Genomic DNA, 26,803 nt, shown 5'->3' with positions numbered 1-26,803 from the left:
ATGTAATGTACTTTATAACGCGACGCTGAAAATATGTACATCGAATTTTATATTCTATTTAATTATGGTTGATTTCTATTACATTTTAAATAAACTGGTAGATTTTAAGAAAATTAATATAAGATTCTTGGTGTTATATACGTACTCCCTTTCGATATAATATTGTATTATAATAGTTTCAAAGGTGGAAAATATTACGTTATTAATAAAAAAACATACCCATGATAATAAAATTTAATTGTGAGTAAAAATCTCATATAAATATATTACGCATAAATACATTTCCTTTCCCTTCGTCCAACTTCAATAAAAAGATATATAAAACACGATCAAACTACAACTTGATTTAAGAAAACTAAACTAACAAGACAATGAAATAGATAGCAAAAATTAAATCCAGAATAATGCTTCTTCATTCACACTGTTTACTCTATTTCGTCATCTTGGCTGTGTCGTGACGTTGGCATGGCTTATCAAGTTGAAGCATCCTAGAAGATGTAACGAAAGATCGCGAGACGGTGACAGTCGGTAAATTTGAAAAGGTGCAACAAAAAAGAGCAACGCCTTTGAGCGTTTTGAGTGGCAATTACTCGGCCTGTCCTCAAATTACTTACTTCAGTAATTTCATTCTGTCGCCGGCCTTTCTTACAGCCTCGCATCGTCCCTTTCGTCTGTCATCCCCCATCCGGCTTATCCTTCAGTGACTCACGCGGCCGGAAATTATCTTAAAATGCCATCCCCGGCCGTGCTCCTCAAAAGAGAAACATCTTACGCAGTTTTCAGTCGAGAACACGTCAATACGAAGAGGAAAGGAACGACGTCGAAAAGTTCGCGCGGAAGGAAGAGATTTCTTTTTTGTAAGAAACAGACCAACTTCTACCCTTTGTGCTTGTCCCTCGATTTCGTCCGACGAATTCCAAGGAAACAGGTACGCGTAGAACGTGCTTAAAAGAAACGTTCCTCGTGTTCGAGTTGAGAAGTACACCGTACATGCAATACGTGTCCGGATGTTTGACTACGAGATGTTGAAAAAATTATCCCGAAGACTCAGCTGCTCACGACTTCAGTTACCGTTACTTGAATGTTACGCTTTGAATTGTGAGTTTCTTAATGAGCATTCGGTTTTAAAACAAAGAATGGTTTATTTTACGATATTCTGAGACAGTGCTTCTATTATTCTTTTCTTAGCTTTTGTACGTTTAACAATATATCAGAGCAGAGTTTTGTTTAATTAAATATACTTCTTGTAAAAGGGATGAAACAACGTAACGAAAATGCAAGTAACAAAACATGAAATCGTTTTAATTACAGTTTTGGAAATAAAAATACAGAAATATAACAAATTAAATACAATATCCCTAAATACGAATATTCATATGGCAATGAATATAATTTAATTAAAATTAATTAAATAGTTTTATACAAATTTCTGAATCAAATTAAACTATTTGATGTAATAATGTTCAAAACGAAAGATAAATGACAAAATCAATATATTTTATGATAATATTAATATTAAATTTTGTATAACACTGAGAGCTTTAAATTTAGAAATATTTAAACCTCTTCGCTTTACACTCGAGTAGAGGAATCGAATAGCAAACTCTACAAATGACAACTTATCGATAACCCTACTACCTCTTTAGTTATACAGCCAAACAGAATCCCTTGCCGGAACAAGTAACGATATCTTCAGCCTCAACAACTTTGCGATAAGCTTTCGACAGATTTCCACCGACAAATGCCTCATCGTTGCATGAGCGAGCACTGTATGCCACGATAGCCAAGTTTAATCCTCGAATTTCCACGAGCCATCCTCCCTTTCCTCTTCACGGGGGAAAACGTATCGAGAACTGGCTACGCAGAGAACTTTCCCTGCTGGGCTCCCAAATGTCCAAATCCAATATCGCGGCTATACGCTGCGGCTAAATTGAACGCTCGATCTAATTTAACTCGATCCAAACAGCCATATCGGTTGCACGAGTCTTTCTGTTTCGACACCTGAGGATTCTATGGAAAAAATAAAAAGGTGTTCGCATCGTAAAGTTCATTATAGATCGTCCCCAAAAATCATTTCAATCTATTCACGAAGATAGACTAGTAAGCATGAAAAAAAGAGGGAAGATAGTTTGAAGCTTCTCAGGCCACCTTGATCGAGGTAAACTATTTTAATGCCAATTTCTCATTCTTATTTTTAGTTTTAGTATTTAGCCTGAAGCGTTATTTAGCTCCACGTGGCATGCAAAGCAAAATAAAGCAAAAAAAGAAAAAAATGAATAAAGTAAAGTTTATTAACATTTTTTTGTAAATGGAGTGAATAAATATTTTAATATTTATTAGTAGGCTGCGGATTTTCATGCGTTCGTGGAAAATTTAAAGATGCAAAAATTACTCAAAATGCATATAATATACGGAATTATATATAGTACCCGTTAAAATTTGTAAAATAGGTAAAACGAATTTCTATTTATGTTCTACATATTTCGTTGATTGTGCCCAGAAAAACATAAATTTGTATAAAAATTCACGGATTACTCATTACGGCTTATAATTACTATCAGTCTCTCTGATTTAGTCGAATCTATATGTGGAAAATATCTGACTTCGAATATACATACATATAGACAACATAAAAGAGAGAGAGAGAGACAAGATGAAAAAGTTGATAGCCTGTAGCAGTGTTTAGTTCGATTGATTCTAGCAGAAATAAAATCAATGTTTGGCCCGTTGCGAAAGGGTTTTTGCGACAGACGAGCAGGGAGGTGTTCGCAGAGGGTGTCGAAGCTGTCGCTGGCAGTGATAGCAGCATACTCGGATTACCCACTTCCCTGTCGGTAGACATTGCTCAATTGAAATCTACATCGGTGGCCACACATGAGCACGATCGTTTGCGGCTGATGGGGGTCGACTCGTTAAGGGCGTGAGTCTGATCAGTTGCGTTCTGGTTCTGGGTTAACCTGCAAACTGATTCCAAGCAACTCTGTTTCTGATTTTCTTCGATTCTCCCTTTGTTCTCTTTCTGTCAGTTTGGTCAATCCTACGCATGGTTTACTTTCGTTTTGCAATTTAATCTTACACCGACGGGTGTACACGCTTGCCAAATTCGATTGCTGTGTTGATTCAGTGTGAACGAGACGAAGCTTGTCGTGGGTGTACGGAACGTGGGTTGCTCGATATTGGTACAGTTGATAGAGTAACAGCTAAATGTAATGTTCCAAGTTCTGTTAAGTAAAATGTTTTATTGAGCAATATGTTTGGTATATTTTTAGAACGAACGAGCTTGTTATGCTTGTCAAGATAAAAGATATACGTTGGTTGTATTGTACTATGTTATGAAATGTAGAAATGATCTCAAATTATAAAAATTTCTCTTTTATTTGAAATAATTATGAATTTTCGTTATATTGTCGAATATAGGTATAGAATTTACGAAGGACATTACGATAATATTTCTGAAATATTCTTCAGTACATGTAGGTTCTATTAACTCTTATTTATAAACTATCGTATTACATAGTACTGATCGTATAAACACGAATTATCAAAATTAATTCATCTGAATTTATCAAAAATAATTAATAAGATACAAATTCAACAATTACAACTCAATAACGAAGCTTATGTTATGCATCTCTATATAAACTTCATTTCATATGATGATATTAAATCTTTCATGAAAGTTTGTGAAATTTCGGATTCAATTAACGTGATCCTGCTGTGTAGCTTATACAGTAACGTAATATACTAATACAATGAACTATTAAACGTATCATATACTTTTAATTTCTAAACCTATGAAATTAAATTATCAAACAATCTTGCAACCTTACCCTATTCAACCGTGCCCTGTTCCTTCTCTGTTTCATCTATTTCCTGTTACATTCTTATGCAACAAATATTTAAAAAAGCACGTTGACAAGTGTCAGTCTTTCATGGTAAATTCAACTTAGAAAGAATGCAATAAACCAATGTTGTACTAAGTTCTAATACTTTCTTTCCACTTCTATCACAAACAAGTAGAAACAATCTTCGAAAGCAGACAATGTGTTGTCCCCGAGTTTCTTATCAGGAAAATCGCTTTCGTTGAAAAGTTTGCACGTGGAGATAGGCGATCTCCGAGGACCAGAAATGTTTCTTGCCGACCGGCTGAAACATCTGACACGGAGATTAGGCTAAGCGTTCGCGAAATTATCTCGCAACGATATGCAAATCGCGGCATAAATGCTAATTGTAATTGCCCATGAAATGAATTCAGGGACCCTTCGAAGGCACGTTCTCCTAGGGACGCGACGTCCTCATTGCCAACCTTTGGCTCGATGCCTCCTCGTTTAGCGCCGTTAAAATGGCGCGGGTTTGTTTGAAAATTTTCTTTTCGCCTTGTTCCAAGGTAACCCGCCAAAGGGAAATGTCGTTTCGCCTCGCGATAAAACGGGGACAAAGCTTTGCTCGCGATTAACAAAAGTGTAAGCCAACAAAAAATCCGCGTATTCTCGTTGTTATATAAAGAACCATGGAGAAAATTTAATGCAATTTAATATTTAATAAAAAAAAGTTAGTAAGTAAGTATATTTAATAATAAAAAAGAAAATTAATAAAAAAGAAAGAAAGAAAGTTCGTTTTCGTACTCATCGGAAGATTATTGTCTCGTTCGTTTGATGATAGTAAATCAAATTTCGAGTAGTTTAGAGTATTTCATATTATCCTATTATTATCCAAAAGGGTAGGATAATACTAAATTGTTTGGAAAATTTGTAAAGTTTTTAACAATTGGTATATCTTGTCCGAGTCTTTAAACACGTCTCTGCTGTTCATTTCACTTCTTTAAATATTTCCTTTTTTTGGAATATTTTTTTATGAAAACGTTAGATCCTGTATTTTAATAAAAATATAGATGAAAATTAATGGATTTTAGTTTCATCACTCATCAGGAGTTTATCATATTATCTTGCTACGATTTACTTTGAGCTTTGAAATTTTCTTTTATATGATAACAAGATAAATACTTCAAAAGTCCATGAAAAGTACTTAACTTCAGGAAACTACATCGTCAAAGAAGGCAAATTTATTGAACAAGTAAGTTGTCCAATAAATAACAAAAAGGTTACAAAGAGAAGTACTGCACATATTTCGTTATATAAATTTTCTCGAATATCTTCGTAAAACAATGAAACATCTTCTACAATTTAACCTCCATACCACGAACCGTTTAAGCCAATTTCTATTTTAAATCGTTCATCGATTTAAAGTGCTTTCCGAAGATATTCAAAGGAGATTCCCTTCGGTTTCGATCGTAAAAATGTGATTCTTCATTCGTCGATTCGAAAGAATCGAAAGAAATTTCATCCATTTCCTTTCCCCTGATTTTCAACGAACTTCGATATGACTTCGCAGGACGTAATCTGAAAATAACGCGTACAAAGAGACGGTCACCATGGAGAATATTAAACCATGGATGAATTCAGAGAGCTCGATTTCATGGTACGTGAAACGAAATGATAGGGTTACGATGTTGATTCGTTCGACAATGGCTACCGCGAATGCTAATAGCGACCGTGGAGTGACGCTTCGTTAATATATCAGAATGGGACTCGATAATGGAATTGCAAACGCGTAAAATTGCTGTCTTTTATTTTGTTGCGGTTGCAGTCGACGGGATAGCGTGAGGTTACAAAGGAAATCGCAGACCGAGCATCAAAATAAAAGTAGCGTTTTATTGAATTTTAGACCATCGCTTTTGATAAACCTTGATTTATATTATGGATGTTGATTGCAACTAAAATTGTTTATAGCTTATTGATATATCAATGTATATCGTTATACTTTACTGATAATCTTAGGTACTTATTTAATATACGCTGTGTTTTGTTTGTAATTGAGCCAATTATGTCAGTAAAAATTCATACCGATTAACTCCATGAATTACAATGCATAAAATAATGACAATTACAAACATTACTTTTTTATCTTTCCTTTGAATCTACAATTACTTATACTACCTTCTTATGGTAGATAAATTTATGAAAATAATATTTCTGTTTTGAAATGTCGAATACTAAGTATGTAAGATGTGCTGTGTAAGCCGTTCAAAGTATAACTTAACAAAATGTGGAGATTTTATAAAATTTGTAATAATTGTAATTAATACAAGGATATACTATGAGAGATGTTTTAAGGAAATATACGAGTCATAAAATATAATTTACATTAGTTTCATTTCATTTATATGAGTGAAATACATTATGAAATACATTATGAAATACATTAACAAATCGACTACCTTCCTGGTTTTATCATCCAGATCTCCTAGTGTTCTCTCATATTTTTTCATCATGTGATTAATAATACTTACTTCATAATTTTTATAAAGCGTTCTTCGAGAATTATTTCAAATTTATGAACACGCAGCTCACTGTTTCCAGATTATTCACTTTTACGTTTAAAATTAACAATTATTAAAATATAATTATATATTGTTTCATCATATTGTTCTAATCCTAATTGTGCAACATATCTAGATATACATATATCAAAGACCATAATTCTACTGTTAAATATAATAACCTAAATATATTCTAAAATACCAGAAGAAAAAGAAAAGATTTCTCCCTATCACTAATCTTAAACATCCAACTGATGCCAACACAAACCTGTGTTTTTTACCTTCCTCACGAAAATCCACGACCACTCGAATATTCAAAACGACACGACAATCAACGATAACTTCCTGTCATTGGCTGAGAGACACGCGAATTTAACTGGCGAAATTGCCGACGGATTAAGATCCGCCGCGTACTCGTGTGTCCGGCGACGACGAGTCGAGGAACCATGCCGTTGACAGTTTGTAAATGATCTAGTTTACGGGCGAGAAAACGGGAGAAAGCCGAGGCACTGAAAGACGAAAGCTCTGCTCTCGAATGTGGAGCAGAAAGGAAAACGGTGCTAGACGAGAGGTGAGAGGGGCACGAGGAAAGACGGAAATTCCGGATACGGAGAAAATGGAAAGCGAAGTAAAGGGTGGAACGCTCTCCTGTTAACTATTCATCTTCGCCGCAATCCAACAAACTTTCCACCCTTCCATCGCGCTTTCCTTCTCAGCTTCGAATACTAAAACTGTCGCACGGCAAATCGCGCCGTCGTAAACATAACTCGCGACCGAGCTGTTTACTCCCCATGCCAAGAAACGTTCCACCACGATGCAACGCTTCGTTCTATCGGGTTTAATGTCTCGTTGAGATATAGTTATCCGAGGAATAATAGGAAATAATAACGAGAGGATGAGACATGTAGCGTGCGTATGAAATGTGGCGAAGGAAGCGTGAATGTGGATAAATACGCAGGATGTACGTAATATGCGAAATAATGGAACATTTCTGTGGGATGAAATAAATTTACATGTACATTTCATTTATTTATTCGTATTCATGAAAACTGATTTGCATAAACATCTGTATTTTAGTGATCACCACTGTATTATATTCTGTATTGATTTCGAGGTTTGATAGTGAAACTTGTTGCTTTTCATGTATAGCAGTAAAACGCCAGCTAGTCGAAACACGTAGTGTTGAGGTTTTGAATAGACTCGAATGAATTTATGACTGAAACAGGAAATTTCCTAGACAATTTTTAAACGTTACTATACTTTCATTTCTATTTTCATTAAATTATATTTCATGAAATTTAAATTAAGCAAGTAACTTCTAATGTAAAAACTAGCTCCAAAAAGTTCTATATTTACTTCTAACAATAGCCGGAATAATTATTATGAAAATCTTTGAAATTCTGTTGGAACTCTGCTAAAAAGTACAATTATTTCAAAAAGATATTATTACGTAACGACAGAAAATTCTCCAACAAATAAACAAGCGCAGCTTTTTCCTGAACATCTCTACGTTGTTTATCTCGACTGTTTCCCTACATTTTTTCCAAAACAATGCTACGTTATTTACAATCTAAAGAGAAAATTCTACGACCCCTCTAACTCGTTACTTCCACGGTGGAAACATTCTCCATCGCCCTCGTACGCTTGATACTGAACCTTACCCCCGGTACGATAATTACTTTTCTGTCCCGATTATTTAATATGCGCGCGTATAGACAGCTGAGACAATAGACAGCATTTAGCTAGCGTTTGATGTGAATCAAGCAACCCCCTGTCGCACTAGCAACGGATGAACGGACAAACGGACGGACGGACCGACGGACGGCTTGTCATTTGCATACGATGAACCCGTAGCAGCGTTAACTGCTCGGGGACGCGGAACGAGCTACAAGTCACCTGGTACCGGTAATTGAAACGAGGGTAGCTCCCACCGAGGGTCGATCCAAGAGACAATCAGTATAGGAGAAAGTTCTTTCATCGGTCGAGTAATGACGTAGCTGGTACTTTCATCTGGATAGGGAACGAAAGCGCTGATTAACGTCGCTAAAATTTCCAGCTGTTCGTTTTACACGATTACTTTCGTGGTTTTGTTTCGTTTTAGACGACGTCGATGAGAATATTGTTAATTTAATATGTTCTCTATCGTGGTTAGGAAATTTCAAAAATTAATGATAAAATGTATGGTATGGTATGGTATATAAAGAAAATTTGACGAGAATTTGGAAAATGCATGCATAAAAAACGTGAGTGGACATTGTCCATTCTACGAAGTACTCTGGTCTATGCGAGTATAAGTACAAACATTTCGAATTTTTCGTTTTCAGTTTTCAACGATTCGATCCAAAAATTATCGATGAACTGAAGGTGCAAATGTTACGTAATATTTTCTTAATAATGCGTATGTGACAATACGAAACAGTTCGTGTAACTTTCTACGCGTTTCATCGAAGATTGAAGGGTCCTTTCCTGGAAGAATGGAGCGCGAGAAAGTTTTGAAAAGTGGCCCTTCAAGTCTCGCTTGAATTCATCCTACTGCGATGATCTCGAGTACTTTCGAAAGATCGAAATCTAGCAAAAAGTCGCTTAGACGTGAATCTCGCAAGTCAGCTGTAACATGTTAGATCAATGTTATTATCGAAGCTTCATACTGCCTACATATAAATGTAACTGTTAGTATAAAACTATATATTGTATGATATAAAATCTGGAATAAAGAATGTCTTCGAGGAATCAACCTTACCTACTCAACCAATCAACCCTCAAAGTACACTCACAACTCCATAAAACCTGGACGAAAGAAAAGAGAACTAAAAAGTTTATTCAAATGTTCAAATCCAGCCCATATTCTACTTACAAGAGGAATAATTCTTCCTAAGAAGTACGAAGGGAAATAACAATAAAACAGGTCTGGACTATCGCCCCAGGCTTAACAAGAAATCTCCGCGACCCTTCCTACGCAATCCACGCACCTCCGATTCCTTTCTACTTCATTAGGTTTAATCGGCTGATTTTTAATTACTTGGGACGCCTGGGCCACTCGAGGAAAAGGCAAGAAAAATCCGCGTGTCAAGGGGTCTTGTCGAAACGGTTAATAAGTTTGTGAAAAGGGTAAAAGGACAGAGGGGGGCAAGCTTGTGCTCGCGGAGAGGAGAATCCCTTGAAACTTTACAGACTGCTACTAGTGGAACGAGGGCAGACCGGATGAGCAAGGACTGCAGGGAGAGTTTAATTAAATATCACACGACATATTATGGGACGAGGTCGGTGTCGTTGGCAAGTAACGTCAGCAGCACAGCGAAAAGTTCGAACGAACCGAAACGGACGCGTTCTGATGTCGGACCGGATGGTTCCGCCGGAAGTAGGCAGAGAAACCAGCGACCAGACGTTGCTCTGTATCCCTTTTTCTGTAAATTGATCCAGCTCTGCGAACGTTCCATAGGGTTGGCCCAGCAGACGTAATTTCGTCGGATTTTACCCTTCGCTATCCTTATTCCCTCCCTAACGACGCTAACTAGAGATTCGAATCGCATGGACCTAAAAGAATTCCTGCTATTATTATGCATACCAAAAATCTTAATTTCGTAATAATTCTACCGTATGGCCAATTATGTGAAGATAAACGTGGTTTTTTTGTGATTGGGTTCAGCTGGTTTGTGGACGAAAGAGGATCCTGATTGGTGGAGGGTTCCTTTAGTTGAATGAGAGTATCTGTTTTAATCTTTTATGTTGTATTCCATCTAAACCACCGATTATTCAATCCTTTGTAACATTTTATCGATCCAAAAAATAATAAAGTACAAGAATTTGTAAACGAAAGTTTCCAAAAATTATTTCAATCTCCACAACAACATTTAACTTTAACCTACGTCAGGAGAATATAAAAGCTTCTAAATAAAAATGTCTAAAGGTTCTTTCGACTCCTATAACCATAGCGACTTAACCATTAATCGATAGCTTACGAATTCTAATCTCCGCTTAAACCATTATTGACTCAACCTTTTGGTAACGTTTTACTTATCCAAAAACGGCGGGAACACGATCCGTTTCGTCGCCAAATACACCCTCCCTGGCCGATTCACCGAGCGATTAGTTTCCACCGATCATCCATTATGTATAACGCCGCAAACGGAAACAGTCTGACCTCGAGAGCAAACATAGTTCTCCGCGATTAGAATGCCCGTCGTATCGGGGCAAGAAGTCGTATCAAAGAGGCGTGTTAGTTGCCTACTGGCCGACGTGCTTCTGCCAGGATGGCAAACGTTTACCCCTGGTAAGTTTACTCAGGTCTTTTCGCCGAACTTGATCCCCGCCACGTTCGTGCAAATTAAAACCCCATGAATATGGTAAGAATGCAAATCCGAGCCGGCGTGTTTGCCCAGGATCTGTGTTAACGCGACAATCTGCATAGGCGAGCGTTAAAATAGGACGTAACATAGGGAAACGTTGGATTTGCCTTGTCTCTCTGTATGTTCGGTTCGGTTACGTTCTCTGCGCGAGATAACTACGGGGGTTAATTACAAACCGGAACTTCGGACATTCCAGAGCCACGATGCTTCGGACCCTTGTTACCCTGAAACGGGTTAACGACTGGCTAAAGTTTATGAGGCGGTCCCCTTGTGAGGTCATTACAAATCGAGGGTAATTGACGTTGATGGGAACGAATTAAACGAACGTATTGATACATCGTTGCAGCGAAGGAATTTTTTCATTGTATCAAAATCTGAGTTTGTAACGATGGAATGATAATATGGTAGACTCAAGATCGTTCAGTAAAATGGGATAAATCGTTCAGAAACATTTATAATAACACATGATGTAGAGAGAAGCAGTAGAGAATGACATTATATTTATGTCAATAAAATCATATTGTTGTAGCGACTAACGAAAAGAATAAAATTTGGGACGAAATAAATTAAATAAATTAAAAATGTTATAAAGAAGGTTCAGGTTATGTAATAAAATTTAGTTTCTTTTTTCAAAAATGTGTTGAGGTGGTCACCACTTCTAAGAAAACTCTACATCTGGTCTTTTAGTTTTCTCAAGCACTGAAGCCATCGACAGTATATAGACAAAAGACTGGGTCGAAGGCAAACTATAAACAGTAGATAGGCGACGTTGGCTTCAGGGTTTTCAGTCATAGGGTAACGCTGCCAGCGTGCGGACCTCGATCATCTCAATTATATTCCGATTTGTATTTACACTTCAGTATTTAAAATATATTTTTTTTCTACCTTACAATTTATCCACGCGTTCCTTTGTATTCACATACATCTAATAACCTCAACAAAATGTGATAACTTGTCAACGAGTGTTACATATTTCTCTACTGTCTACTTCTCCTCTGTTTCTTAGACAAATAACTTACTATTTCCTTAACTGAAATACAGAAATATATTACAATGCCACATATGACTAAAAATTGTCCAGAATATTATAATGACCAACTTGTATAATTAAATCATTAAATATAGCGTAATCATTTCGAAATATAATGTTAATATTATTATTCGACATAGATAGCAAAAATCGTATCTGTCAAATGATGTTTCACTTGTGCTTGGCACTGACGGAAATCTTTCTCGCGGCGATATGTTCGACAAGAAACGCGTCCCCTCGCATTTCGAAAACGTTCGATTAATCTGCGGGCTTTCCCGTCCAACCTGTGTGCACCGTTCAATTATCGAGGGGCTCTTCCGCCTCTCTTACTCTGCGTTAACTGAGTTGTTGCCTCGATAATTCGTACATCGGAGTATCGGCCGTATCGCCGGGGGTTCGCCGCATTAATTTGCGGCTTGGCGCGGGAATTTCTGTTAACTCTATAATCCGAAACTTACAGCCTCTCGATCGGATACTTCAGCGTCGCGTCGGCTCAATTTTAACCTCATCGATGGAAATCGGAATTGAAAAAGTATCGCACATAGTGGTAACGATTTTAAATATCTACAGGAGAAGGGGTCCGTTAATAAATTATCGATTCTGTATATTTAAATGCCCGTGGCTATGCGATAAAACGTTAATTATCCGAATATTAATTGTTTCGATTTCTTTGTCATCGGAGATTTGTTTATTTGAACGTGTTACAATTGTGTATGAAATCTCATTCGTGCATTTCGTATTTTATATGGAAATTTTATGCCATAGTCGATAACGAATGTGTTTTTATTCATTTATGAATTTATATGAAATTAGAATTTTAAAAAGGCTATGAACTTCACAATCTTGACGGATTTTTCAATCGCGTTATATTAGGTAAAATTCAATAAATTTATGAATTTCAATATTGGCCATACGGACGAATAAGTTAGTAAATTATTTCTGTTTCAGTTTATTTTAAGTTTGCTTGTAATATAGGAAATCTCTAAATCGGAAAGATGAAAAAGGAGGAAAGGTGCATGAGCGCAAAGAATTCTATGGATTACAGAGAAAACTCAATAATTAAGACTATAAAGTTCATGCTTTTATGTGAGGTACGTAACAAGCCAATTCTCTTAATCCTTTTTTCAAGAGTCAGAACAACTTCTACTTTATCTGAAATAATCTCATCTCTTATTCAACTTTATATCCTCCATCGTCTGTAAATTATCATTGAAATTTTAATCTGAGCAGACAATTACGAATTACTCATCTGTATTTAATATTTAATACAATAAAAAATCTTTGGCAAAATAGTATTACATCTTTTCTATAAATAATGAGAATATTTTAAATAATTAAGAATGGAGTAAAATTATATTAAGAAAGAAATCGAAACGAGAATATTTTTACAAATGGATGGAGTTTTTAAGATTATCCTGCTGCGTCAAGAATTGGAGCCATGGACGTGATTTATACGATTGCATCCAAATGGATATCTGAAATAGATTTCGTCCAAATCCGGATTTTACCTCGAAGCCAGATTGACGTTTGAATTATCGTGCTACTTTTTGAACGTTCTTCTTCGTACCTTTCATACTACTAACAATTTTAAAACTGTATTAACGTTAGAAGCAAGTTTTACTGCGTTAAATCGAAGTTTAGAGTTTAATAAAAGTATGTATTTAAATCCGATATTCTATGGTTCCATTTCATTCACAACCTGTTCGGTATAATGTTTTTTCTAATAAAACAATCGATGAAAACGCTTCATATTTTCTCGTGTTAAGTTAATTACTAACTTAATTTACTAACTTAACGTCTAATAAATATCGTGTAATAGCATAATTGACAAAACACCAATCATACTATGCGCAGTTAACTTTCAATTCAAATTTATTAAATATTATTTTACTAATTTCAACTAATTTTAAATTAACATCTAACAAATATTATTTAACAGATAACGATTTTTTACTTATAAATTATAAATAATTTTACATGTTTACTGCAACATCGAACGAAAGCATCGAATTCTTCATCGTAAATCCAACTCTTTTGGCCCCAAATCATCGCGCAATAATCTTTGCGTTGCAACATGTCCTAGGATCTGCATTATTACGCGATCACGCGTTTGGCCAGAAAACATCCTCAATTTAGAAGGAAGAAACGCGACGAGAAGCTTGGCAGAAAGTTGGCTGGAGTATACAGAACCAATCGATAAGCGGACAACCGAAAACACGCGCTGGTTATCATCCAGACGCCAGGCTAAATTTCTGATTTACGAACAACATTTAGTTTATTTATTTTAACGCTGTTATGTCTCATTTGTTAACTGACCAACACGTTTAATCCAACGACTAATTAGATCATGTCAAGAATTTATGCGTCGTTGCTTTTTCCCACATTTTAGGATTTCCACGCATTTATCGCGGTTTATCATTGGTCTGCCTGTTCGTGTATCGCCCCAAACTCCGCGCTGAATCTGGTAATATCGACGCAAATATTGGTTTTGCAAATATGGAGAGTGAAGTGGTATTTAAAGGTTCCCAGTTTGGTGCTTTTTTGAGGAGTGTGTATGCAGTGATTGAAAATCTAAAGAGCTCCGTTCAGAAACAGACCAGGTAATTAACTGGTAAAATTTATAACGAGGTTGGAGAAAATGTAGAGAATCTTCCGTGGTTTTGCCTTGTGATGTCCTCATAACGTAATTTTTAGTTTGTTAACTGGGTTCTGCTTTAACTTGCAACTTCTACAAATTACATAATTAAAATACAACATACAAATCACTTTCAGTTGGGTTAATTTTACATCTTGTACGCTTAAATATGGCAGAATTTTCTTTTTAACAGAAACGAAGCGACACGTAACAAAATAGAGAATTCCTAAATAAAGAGTTAATTCGTTTACTCTTGAAAAGACAAATTAATTCAGCTTCCTTAGTTAATAAGTCTTATAATTTAAAATTATTAAAAAAAATTCTTCTCGAGAAGTCTGCCTTTTTATTTTTTTATTCTTCTTCTAGCAAAGTTAAGTTTGTCACGTAACCAATGTAACCAGCTAAATTTTTCATAGTCAGAGTACTTTATACACCTTCTGCTTTCTTGCTTCAAAAACTAAAACTCCCAGGATCTAGCAACTTTCGTTTGAAACTTACAAAGCCATACGCTTATCAAGACTTTACATCTAATCACTCGATTCAACCTACTTTTACATCTCCAAAACCTCGGGTACAAGTGTCCGCCTCGGGCTCTTGTATTTTACAGTATGTAAGACAAGCACACGTAATGTTATCTGAGCCACGTAAATCCTCTTAAGAACTTTCAGTATTAGTCCTACAAACTTATTATACATTCTTATACATTACATATTGTGTATATGTCTTAACTACTGTTGAGAATTGTTAGGAAATCAGTTTTAAACCAACATAGTCTACTCTACCTTATTTTATCGTCGTTTTATAAAAGTTTGATATGGAATTACAGTAAAGCGTTGTGAATTCAGCCTTCAACGTATTTTTCGCAGTTCTTTCATTATCCTTTCTCTTTAGAGATTTTCCTGTTATTTTACTTTTGTTATATTTATAAAATCTCAGTAATTTGGAATTTGATTATTTAGTAAAAATTTCCAGAGACCTCGAAAATTATCTTTCACGTGTCCTTAAATTTGAAGCTTGCAGAAAAACCGAATATGATGGTTTAATATTAATATTTTCATGAACTTCCTCTTCAATTCACATTTGTAGAATTGAACTTTCAGTTACCATTCTTTTTTATTATTTTGATCTTCTTGATATTTGCACATGTTGCAAACTGAATAATTAGGAAAATAGACATCTAAAAATTAATGTACCCTTTCACGGACAGAGAACGAAATTGCATGAAAAGTTGATAACGAAAGAACCACAGAACTTCCGAAACGATCTAATAATTTCAATCTACTATTCATGAAAAATTATTGCTCCTTTTATTTCTCATTCCTAGCTTTAATAGAATTGAAACGAGTCATAAAGAATCCTAAGCTAGGTCTTTTAGTAGGCTTTTGCGGCGAGATATGCGTTGGCAAGGTGGTAAACTTCTGTCACATCGCAAGCACAAGTATAACATGAAAGTTATGCACCACTTACCCGTATAAGGTCGACAATAGTTGCGATTTACTTTGCTGTAGATCGTTGGCAGGGATGTCTCAGCTCCTGGCTCGACGTACGCCTTGTTCTTGCTATCCCTGGGGTCGCTGTATTGTTCCACAACCTCGACTTCCGCCTGAAAACAAAGCAGAAAATCGTTTCCTTCCGTTACGATCTCTAACCACCTACACATATACATAAATCATCGACTGAAAGTCTCGATTTTGGAATAGTTTTGAAATCCTGAAAGGAAGTAAATTAGCCTTGAAATTAAACAGGGAGAAAAATTGGCAGCTAAACACAGAAGAACAAATTATACAATTCCTTCAGATCGCTAGATTTCCTGCAACGCGTAGAAATTTTCGCGAGAAATACTTTTAGATAAATTTAAGATTCCTAAAAACAAAAAAATTTTAACGAGCATTGGAATTAAATAGAGAGGAAACTAGAGTGGTTAAACGTGGAAGAAAAAATTTTTCTCTGAATCGCTCATGTTAATTGTCACGCTCTAGAATTCACCAGAAACGTGGAAACTTTTACTCGATAAATGGAGTACTTTCGGTCAATGAGCAAAAAATTCGTCGAGTGCATAACTCACACGCACTGTAACGCGTTGAGAAAGTTTGGGAATGTGATATACTGCGAGTCAAAAAATTATTGGCACAGATGTACACGTAAAATGAAAGCGATACAATGATAAAAGAAGCGAGGAAGAAGAAAAGTAATAGTATATTCAATACTCTAGACTCTTAACATAAATTTCGATTGATATTTTTCTTCCTAAAAACTATTTCCTTAAAAACAATTACATCATTTTTTATAACATTAAAGCTTAATTCACACTTTTGTACACTTCTACCACTTCCATGCCATCACGTTCACATCATTTTCTTCCACCAAGAAACGATAACTCCCCTTCTAATCTATAGTTTCAAAAGCAGTCGTCTATTAAATACATTCAAGAAACTAATTTTAGGCAGTTTCGTAGTGGCAAAGAAATTATTTAAGCGGTGTAATTATAACAGCGCCGTGGCTCCTCTTAACGAAACCTGTTCTACGATTCTCTACCGTATTCCGGGAACGTTCAGGGCGTTCTATTAATTCACCAGAATGTTAAGTATCCTTTATTAAGCAAGGAGATTAGACGCAATTTCAGACGACTGGTTGCACGATATCTCCGGAGGAACGGCGCAAATACGAAACAAAACGTGGCACCAGTTGTTTCCTCTCGAAATAATGATCATTTAAGAGGAGGAGACGGCTAAAAATGTTTATCCTCCCTGGTTGGCCAACGCATTACCGCAATTGGCTGCGTTCAGGGCTGGGAATTGCGCTGAACTAACGTGTCGCGTGCTTAGTCGAAGAAACTCCAGCAATAACCCCTTGCTTATGGTATCTCCCAAAGGGTCGACGCTGGACGTTGTTAGCCAGCCAACTGGCTAGCTCGCTGCCAAATTGGTATTGTTACCGACCTAATAATTTGTATCGCTCAACTTGACGTTCTTTGTTCCGCTGTAGCGAGAATCTCATTTCCTCGATGAGTTTCCTTCCTCGAATCACAGCTTCTTCAGTTGTTTACGAAAACATTCCCTGTGGAAGATATGCGATACTTTTCTGACTGTCGTCTTATTTTGGGTAATGGAAGAGTGTCTTAATACGTGTATTTTATTTTTTCTTGCGTTTCTCAAGTTCGCGCGTCGTGAGTATTTTTTTTTTTTTTTTTTTTTAGTGGAATTGTTGAGCTGACATTCCGATTCACAAAGTTTAGAAAGTTTCTGCTATATTAAAGTGAACGAAGTAACAGTCGTAAAAGATTGCAAAGTGAAAGAAATGGCGAAAGTATATGAGCACCAGAACAGAGGAATGCTCGTGTATAAAAAGAATTAGCAATGTGAATTATTAACTAAACAAATATAGTATCATATGTAAACACAATTTGCACTAACACAATTACTTCACTACACGATAAAATATATGTACTACCGCTTCTGATTATTCGACCAATTTCAAAAATTAATTCACTTTGCTTGAATAATTTCAATTTAAGACACGTACGATCTCAAATCAGTAATTGGATTAAAACAATGTTCCTTGTTGTAATAAAGAGTCGTATTAAGTTTCAAAAATATATCATAGCATAAAAAGGGACTAAATCAAGGGATAAATCAAGACGAACATTTATCAACATGACGCCTGACAAACAACAGTGAACTTTCACCTTTCAAAACCATACCAAATTCCCTTATTTCCACAAACTCTCGAAGCCAAACGGTATCTATACAATTCCACTTTCATTCACCTTGACCTTATCCGTCTCATTTCGCCGATTTCAAATAACGTGCACGTTATTAAACCAACGAGACAGTTGTACAATAGGGCGTTTTTCCATCTACCCTCCGCCAAATCCAAAGAAAACCTTTACATTCATCTCGAAGGACTCGCGTTCCGCTAACTTTCGATTTTAATGATAATAACGATAATAAAAGCAATAACGATGGCCTCGGGTCCTGGAGCTCGCAGACCAAACGCAACAGGGAGAAGCAGGAAAGAACGAAGAAGGAGGAGGAGGAGGAGAAGGAAGAAAGCTGGACTCCTGGAAAGAGGCGCCTGATCAATGGTGATGGAAACTTCTCCCTTCCTCCCCTGTTCTTCCACCGGGAAAGGAGGTTGTATCACGAATCAAGAAGTCGACTGGTGGAAGAGGCAAAGAAACGGAGAGAGACGAATTGAAATGACGGCAGACGGAGGCTAGCGCCTGTTACGGTACAAGGCGAATGAGAAGAAGACGGGCAAGACAAGTAGCCTTAAATTGAAAGAGGCCAAAATTGGAATTCTCCTGCCAAACTTGAACGTCGTGCCCCCGGGGTCTGTTTCGAAGCCGATTGCCCCTCGTGCCTGACGCCAACCTCCTACCTCCAGCAGTCTGTTCGATGCTGGTTCACATTGAAACAGATAAATTCGTGGATGTTTATACGGAAATTACGAGGGCGACTTCCGCGGGCGAAAGAAACGGGATGCCGATGCAGGAAGCGAGCCGATCGACTGTTGCAAATTCGATCATCTCTTCGAATGAATCGCTATCAAGCTTGGGGTCTGTTGCACACAAGCAGTGTAGATAATATCGTTAGGAATTTTTAGCGATTGCTAATAATTTGATAGATTTATAGTCTTAATGATGTAGGGTATGCGAGAAAGATGGACATACTGCGAGTTAAATTTTATTAAAAATGTCATCAATATGAAATATTTACGATTAAGGCAGAAATGATATAATTATCAAACAAAATTATGCCACCTAATAGGAATAATGTCATAATTCAAAATAAGCTTTTTTTAAATAGTAAATAATATTATATATGAACAGCATTTTATCAGAGAATCCCAAAATGGTTAGTTAAATAGCCAAAGAAAAGAGTTTGTTTAATTTTATTTTTAAATAGCTGAGTACTTAAAAATTTTTCTTCGTTATGTCACTCTTCTTCCATATCATCGGTATGCGGGGTGCATCAGTATCAAGGGTCGATCATATTGGCTGATGTGTTAGGATATAGGAGAAAAGGACAGATTTTGAGCGACGATGTGGGACAGTTCGAAATATGTTTGAGTAATATGATCGATGAGACGAGGGTTGGACTGAAATGTGTAGCGATGTATGCTGTTTTGTGGTTGAATAAGAATCAGGATAAAATCGATATCTAATGCATTTACTACATGACAGGTTCCATATGACGCAAGTTCGGAAACAAAATTGACGTACAAAATGATGAAGATGGGTTTGTACTTTGTACAAGTACATTGGAAAGTTTTCTGGCATTTTCCTTGCTTTAGTAATATTTTACTAAAATTAAGACAATACATCATAAACCCTACACAATTTATTATATTTTGACGTATTTATACCGACCAACAAATAAAATCCTTTATGTTTATGTTTTACAAAATACGATATACATATGTACAAGAATTTCATTCAATTATCCGATAATGAGACTCAAACGAGTTCAGAAATATCAATGAGGTTTAACGAAGTTCCTTTTTTGCAATTTTGCACTTCATCCGAGAACGCTTGAATAACGAGGAAACGAAGAAACCACTGCAAAAATTAGCGTTGCAGCTAAGTAATTAGCATGACTTCCGAGAGTATATCGAGGCGAAAAAAAAGTTGCTCGATTATCGGACTTGGGATGAATATCGAAATTTCCAGTGGGTGATTATGAAGCAACGATTACAGGAATCAAGATTGATGAGCTAACTTTAGCGAACGTCGCATTATATATCAGTGAAAATTTTCATCGTTCAGCGTTAGTACATTAAAGCTATTAAGTACTTCGAGAGCAAATATATTTATACCGCTTAAGACAAATAAAATAATCTCATAAATAAGCGAAACATAAATAACAAATAAATTATAATCTCGTAAATGATCAGAATTAGATATCTATGCAAATTTATATTTTTTATAACACCACAATCTAAAAAATTGAAATTTTGTTTATCCATTAAATATTATAACGAACTCCGCACTTTTGATATAGCAAACCCTGTTAACTTATATAAATAGTTCTCAACCAAAAATACAACATCGACCTCATAGCATATGGACATTAGATCCGCACATGAATTTTAAACGTCATTATTTGGGATGGCATTAGGCCGCAGTTAGCAGGAGCAACTACATTAACACTCTGCCAATAATCCCGTCGGTTTATCGGACTTTAATCCGATTATATGGCTACCGTATTATAATTGACCACGATTATTAGCTAGCCTATAAGCTGGCTACTTTATCGTGTGCGTGACATTTGGTACGTTATACTATTTCGTACTGCATTACTATAATGCCCGAAACCACAAGAAATCTGCCATATGTATAGGTCTTTGAATGTGCAGATTGAGGAAAATAGATGAAGTTTATGTAATACAATAATTTATTGCTGAGTCGTGTTCGAAGAAAATTGAGAGGAATCGATAGGATGGTTCTCGGACGTCGATGAAATGTATTTCATCGAGCTGAATTAGAAATAAAGTGTCGTTCATAACCTTGAGAAATTCCGTGATCTTGCATAATGCGCGAATTTCGCTGTCGAAGGAACTTTTTTGCGAAGTTAACAGACTATTTTGGGACATGTGTGATACATTCTTTAAAAAAAAGCAATATCGTGAGTCTCGTTCGATATTAAAATTTAAAAACCAAAGATATTTCGGACGAGATAATATCGTAAATGAAATTAAGTATCTTTAAATAAAATGTCTTTAAGATTCAAGATTCACTTTCAATTTATGATAAATGTACAATAGATATTTCTAAACAAATAGAGGCATCTAATTTTATAAGAATTAAATACGAAAAGAATTTTATAAAAATTAAATATATCGAAAACATCAATTTTACAAATACTTCGATAGATAATAAATATTGTACACGTCAATTAAAGCAGTCTGAAGGTATAATCCTAAAGCTACGAGGGTGGTTAGACTGCCATAAATAACAGTACCACTAACGAGAGGCGAGGACAACGATGGCGAGAGTGTTTATTACCTCGGAAAAAAAATGTATGGCGACGCAGGTCCTACCTATAACATCTAATACTACTTCAGGGGAGCAAAAATCGATATATCCTCAAACAACTAAAACCAATCCGTTTTTATACACAGATAAATCACGACAAAAAGTAACCATGATGAACTATCATGAGATTAAATTTCAAATTACGTAAAAGTACACATTATTGCAAGTATTTCACATTCACAGTGTATGAAATTATGTTAGAATTTAATCTTAAAGTTAAGATTAATAATCTATGGAAGACACAATGTTTATGTTGAAATAATATTCAGTGATGACCTGTGTGAGTGTCCTGTTCAAATGCCTGTGTGGGTCTGTGTATTTGTGTCTATGCGTGAAATATCGTTGTATTCCAACAAATTATAAAAGCCAACGAATATCCCAAATATAACATAAAGCGGGATAGCGCATGAGAAAAGCATAACAAAAACCATTTCTATTAATTTTTTCATTTTTATCAACTTAGCTTCACAAATATAAGTTTCATGAAAATAGATAATAAATCTATGAAATTTGATAACCATCAATCAAGTAAAGAATCACTTTTGTTATATTCAATAGAATGCATACAAATACATATGCACACATTATGAAGGTATTAAAAACACGTATGTATATGTTTAATTCCAGATTCGATTAAAAAATTTTCCAGTGGTTTCGTACTGCGTGGTTTTTATATAAATACATATTGTATGTTTCATTGTATAACGAATAAAGAGAGAATTATGCAAGAAAAACAAAATCGATCTCGTGACAGTATAAAATCTTCTTCCAAATATAAAATATCTTTACGTGATAAATATTTATATACAGATATATAAATATAAAAGCATAGAAAATCCCTATGCACATCAGGAACGTCGACTTGAAGATCATTTAGAACGTTTCCAAAGCAGACGACCCTTCACCCGTCGGTTAAACATTGTCTGAAACCTTGAAGCAGCGGTGTTTAGGAAACCATAAATCCCCGTTTCACTTTCAGCAGCGCGCGACCGCGAAATTTCCATCGCGAAGTAGGCGTTCCTGCACGCGCTTCGCCCGCTCCAACTTTCTCGCGGCGAGGCTCTTTGTTAGAGTGATAAATGCGACCTACAGCCGTGCCCGACCTCACGCATAAAATAAAGCGCTAAAGTATTAAGTAGGGCTTACGAGCGAGAGTCGTAACGATTCACCCTCTTGAATCAAGTGGCACCCGTTCCTCTCTTTGTCGCCCTTTCCTCCACCCTTCACGATCCCGCCCCACTTTGTCGCTACTGTTGCGACGAGCACTTTCGTCAAGGGACGGTACTACACCGGTGACAACGAGACGAACGAAACTTTGTTCAACACAGTCAGGTGTACCGACCTTCTTGATCTTTCTTTCCACTCCGTCTTGCTCTTCTTTTTCTTCTTCCTATTTACGACTTTTCTCTCGCGACGACCATAACCTCACGTCGCGACGCCTTTATGTTGCAACGCTCGTGAAGCAAGTTAGCAATTTGCTGATGATCGGGATGAGGTGACTGACGATGTGACTTTATTGCGTTCGATAGCGATGTCGGTTTGGTTTTCTTCTTTTCGTCTGTTTCTCTTTCCACTGCGCTTTGGTCTCCGCACTTTCCCTGTTTTTTTCTTTTTTTTTTTTTTGCAGGGACGCTGGTCGGTAAAAAAAGATCTTTTTTTATTGCGGGAAAATACCGCTTGATTTATCGGAATTTGTACCGTATCTTTCGTATTGCGTTTTTGGTGAGGTTTCTAAGCTCTTATTTCTGTTTCGCAATAAATCGGATGATAATAATGCCAATAATAATACGACCAAGAGCTGGACCAAAAAATCAGAATAAAATGATGGAACAGTCAAACTATCCAATCAAAAATTCACCCAATAACCTCGAACAACCCAATCATAACCCAAATATAGCATACGTGCCACATCAGTATACGACTAACAACCGACCAAAGAATTGGAATAAAATTATATAACAATGATACTAACCAACCACGAATTCTCCGGATGACCTCGTACACTGAATCATATCTCGAACACCTGGTATTTCTACTATATATTTCACATAACCAGCACCAACTATTCCGTACGAAGATTTTCATTTACAGTTTTACGCGTACCAGGTCCAATTCAGTGTAGCAACTTGCTTGCCAGGACAAAGTAAACCCAGATTCCGGAGCACGTACAGACGTGGGTGAATGGGCGAAATGTGACGTTTCGACCGCATTTTCGAGGACACCAGGAAGCACAGTCAAGGTGAGCTGTATATTTCAACTGCAAAGGCGTTTAGACGTTGTGCTTCGGGCGATCCTGAGCACCAAAGCTGAGTGCTGGAACAATTATAAGCACCGCCGGAAGTCACCGTGCCTCCTCCACCCTTTTCATCCCGTTTCGCCCTACTCTCGCGTTTCCCTTTCGTCCTTCCGTTCGTTCGCGCTCTGTCAGCCAGCGAAACCGGTCTTCTTCCACCCCTTCTACGGCTGCCAGTCCACCCTCTAACACCATCGTGCCCAGCGGGTATTTTGTCACCATCGTAATTATATTTCTCCCTTCAACCGATTCTTTGGCTGCCACGAGAAAATATCAATACCGCCGGTTACTCGTCGGACGTATCCTGAATCGATGCTGAAGATCGTGGTTGGATTCGTCACGATTCAATTAAAAGCGAAGGATTTTGGTTAAGCGTAGAAAATGAGACGTTTAATTTCGGTTTATGTTAGGATGCCCTCAAACTGTCGATATATATTGTCAGTATTTCAAGGTTCTCAACTAAAAGGATAAATACGTATTAACGATACGATACTGTCCATATTTATTGACAAGCCGCATTTTCGTTCAGAACCTTGACATACAATACTATTGATTGCCTGGAGGTACAAGATTTGTGTCCGAAAGTTATTTGGAAATTTTAATATTTATGTTCGAAGATGATTCCTTTGTTAAAAGATTATTGAGTTTTTCAGGACGACATTTTTTTAGCCATTTCAAAAAATTTGTTTTTATTAATTATTAATATTGGATATGTATATCTTTTGGTGCTTTTGTAAGGGGGATTTAATGCACTAAAAATTTCTCATCAATTTGATCGAAAAGAAGCATAAATAATGTGTGGTTAGTTAATAATATGTAAAGTACAGTGTTGTGTTTTTTTAGTAAATGCTGTCTATAGATTTGAAAGATGCTCGACTAATTTTGATGTAGGTTCAATTGTATATGACAAAGTGAAGATAATAATTCTTCGTTTGAACATTTTTTCGTTCGATAAAGTTACAATGTCCTCACGTATCTTCGTGATTCCGAGCAAGCAAACCAAAATTGATATTCTCTTCCGCTGACAACGAGCCACGATTAAACCAGACGATGAACGAACTGTTACGATACAGTAACACGATTACCGAACAATGCACGTTTATTGAACCAACAAAATTTGAATAAAGTCTGATCGAATAGGTACCGATGCATCGTTGTACGATTATCTGAACCCTTTAACAAGTAAAATACTGATATTTCCATGTTATCATTGCTCTCATGGAACAAAACTTTCCAATGAAATTTCGCGAACTGTATGATTAAAAATATATGAAATTTAATTACTGGACTATGGATTTACGTAAATGCATAAAAATCCACAGTGTATTAATTGCAATTTACAGTTCATAGAAAACTCACGTTTTCGATAGTAGGACTTGGTAGTGCCCACTGAACGGTGGATGTTGCACCCGCAGCACTCGCAGGACGTCTCTTATTCACGAAATCGACTGGTAGACTGTAATCGTCGCACAGGGAGACCTGAAAGTAAAAGTAGGATAAGATACGATGGTCACAGATGAAAGAAAATATGATAAGTCACGTTCTCTGACTTTTATAAAAGGTAATATTAAAACTCAATATATTATCAACCGATTGATTCTGTATCAAAATTATCTTTGCATTCCATTTTAGGATTAATTATGTAACTACAGCAATCCCTTCATTTCTATCGCTATAAAATAACCCACCATTTTATCAACAAAATTCATAACAAAGAAAATATTTACATATTTGTGCGTAGCCTAAACAAGTACGTGACAGGATTATTACGCCTAAAATCAATTAGTCACGCCATCGTACTTAACCGAGTACACAGTCCCAGCCGTGGACGAAACTCTAACGCGAGTGGAATAAAAATATTGCCGGGTCGGTCATTAAGGGAACATTTCCGAATTAATTCGGATAATCGTCCGGTCGTCGTTTCACGCACGCAGGAAGTCCCTCGTTCGCAATAATTTCCCGCTATGCAGGGAGAAAGGACAAAAAAAAAGAGGAGGAAAGAGAAAAAAAAATCACCCGCGCAGTGCGTTAATCCTCAGCAACGTTGGAGGCAACGTTGCTGCCTCTCCCAAGGTACCTACGTAGATACGACTCAGTTGGCAAAAATCTCCGATGAAGAGAGCGGAAAAACAAAAATCGCGAGAATAAAGAATGGCTGAACAGACGGATAAAGACTGAAACTTGGGTAGAATAGAGGAGGTGGCGAATATAGGGGGGTGGTTGGCAGTGGTATAGTGCTGAGTAGCGCGAGGATTCCTGCCACTCGACAAATCGCAGGGTAAGCACCCTGTTCCCCTCAACTGCCGGCCCTAAGTCCCAATCGTCGAGGACCGGACCAGCTCATCAGCGATATTTACTGTCTGCCTGGAGAATCGATCTATTGATGGTCGCATCTACTGTGCACCCTCGGTACCACCCTTGTCTTCTCACCCCCTCTCGTCCGAGCGACAGCGGTGGCCGCAGTCAGAGAGCAGAGCCACACGGACCACCACCTACGTCTGTGCATGCATATAAATCGAGACAATCGCGGATCCCCGGGGGCGGCTTATCGCGCTGGAGTTGAGCCGCGGTGGGGTGGCCGAAGCGAGCGCCCCAGGGAGACCGGGCCACCCAACCTATCGAGCCTCTAGACAGAGAGTGACGGGATGAGAGGATAGCGCGTGAGGGTCAGAGAAGGGGTTTGCTTCAGAGCAGGGACCCTACATGCAAATGGTACGCATTTATCGTAAGCAAAGAGCGCCGTATGAATATGTGAAGTGGGAAATGAAACAAAACAGAAAAAAGACGAGCAGCAGGCTGTGTGTGTGTGTGAGTGTGAAAGAGAGGCGTAAGATCGGTTGGATTGAACGAAAACGGAAATGACAGGAACAAGTTGATCGCCAGGCAGTCTGGTGACGTATATAGAATTGGAAGGGTGAAGAAGGCACGAGAAGTTGAGAGGCGTTTAACGACCGACGCTGTCGATGCGAATAATTCGTGTCGGGAGAGTGTGAGCTTCGAGTTGTTCTTAAGTGTCTTTTTGTTTTGTTTTTCTTCGGTTTGAGTTTTCGAGAAGTTTGGGCGTTAGATAGAAGTTTGTGACGC

At 36.9% G+C, this 26,803-nt stretch overlaps 1 protein-coding gene across 1 annotated transcript in view; it reads right to left on the bottom strand.

The window, feature by feature from the left end:
• Positions 1 to 26,803, bottom strand: part of Hwt (SH2 domain-containing adapter heavyweight) — a 251,558-nt gene that overhangs the window by 37,414 nt on the left and 187,341 nt on the right. The window contains exons 3-4 of the mRNA XM_072003057.1: positions 25,079 to 25,198; positions 15,858 to 15,993 (exon numbers count right to left, since the gene is read on the bottom strand). Coding sequence (XP_071859158.1) covers positions 15,858 to 15,993; positions 25,079 to 25,198 — 256 coding nt within the window. The remainder of the gene's footprint in view (positions 1 to 15,857; positions 15,994 to 25,078; positions 25,199 to 26,803) is intronic.

Source organism: Bombus fervidus, chromosome 1 (assembly GCF_041682495.2).
Source record: "Bombus fervidus isolate BK054 chromosome 1, iyBomFerv1, whole genome shotgun sequence".
Lineage (NCBI taxonomy): Eukaryota > Metazoa > Arthropoda > Insecta > Hymenoptera > Apidae > Bombus > Bombus fervidus.
This window is presented reverse-complemented; position numbering and strand designations above follow the sequence as displayed.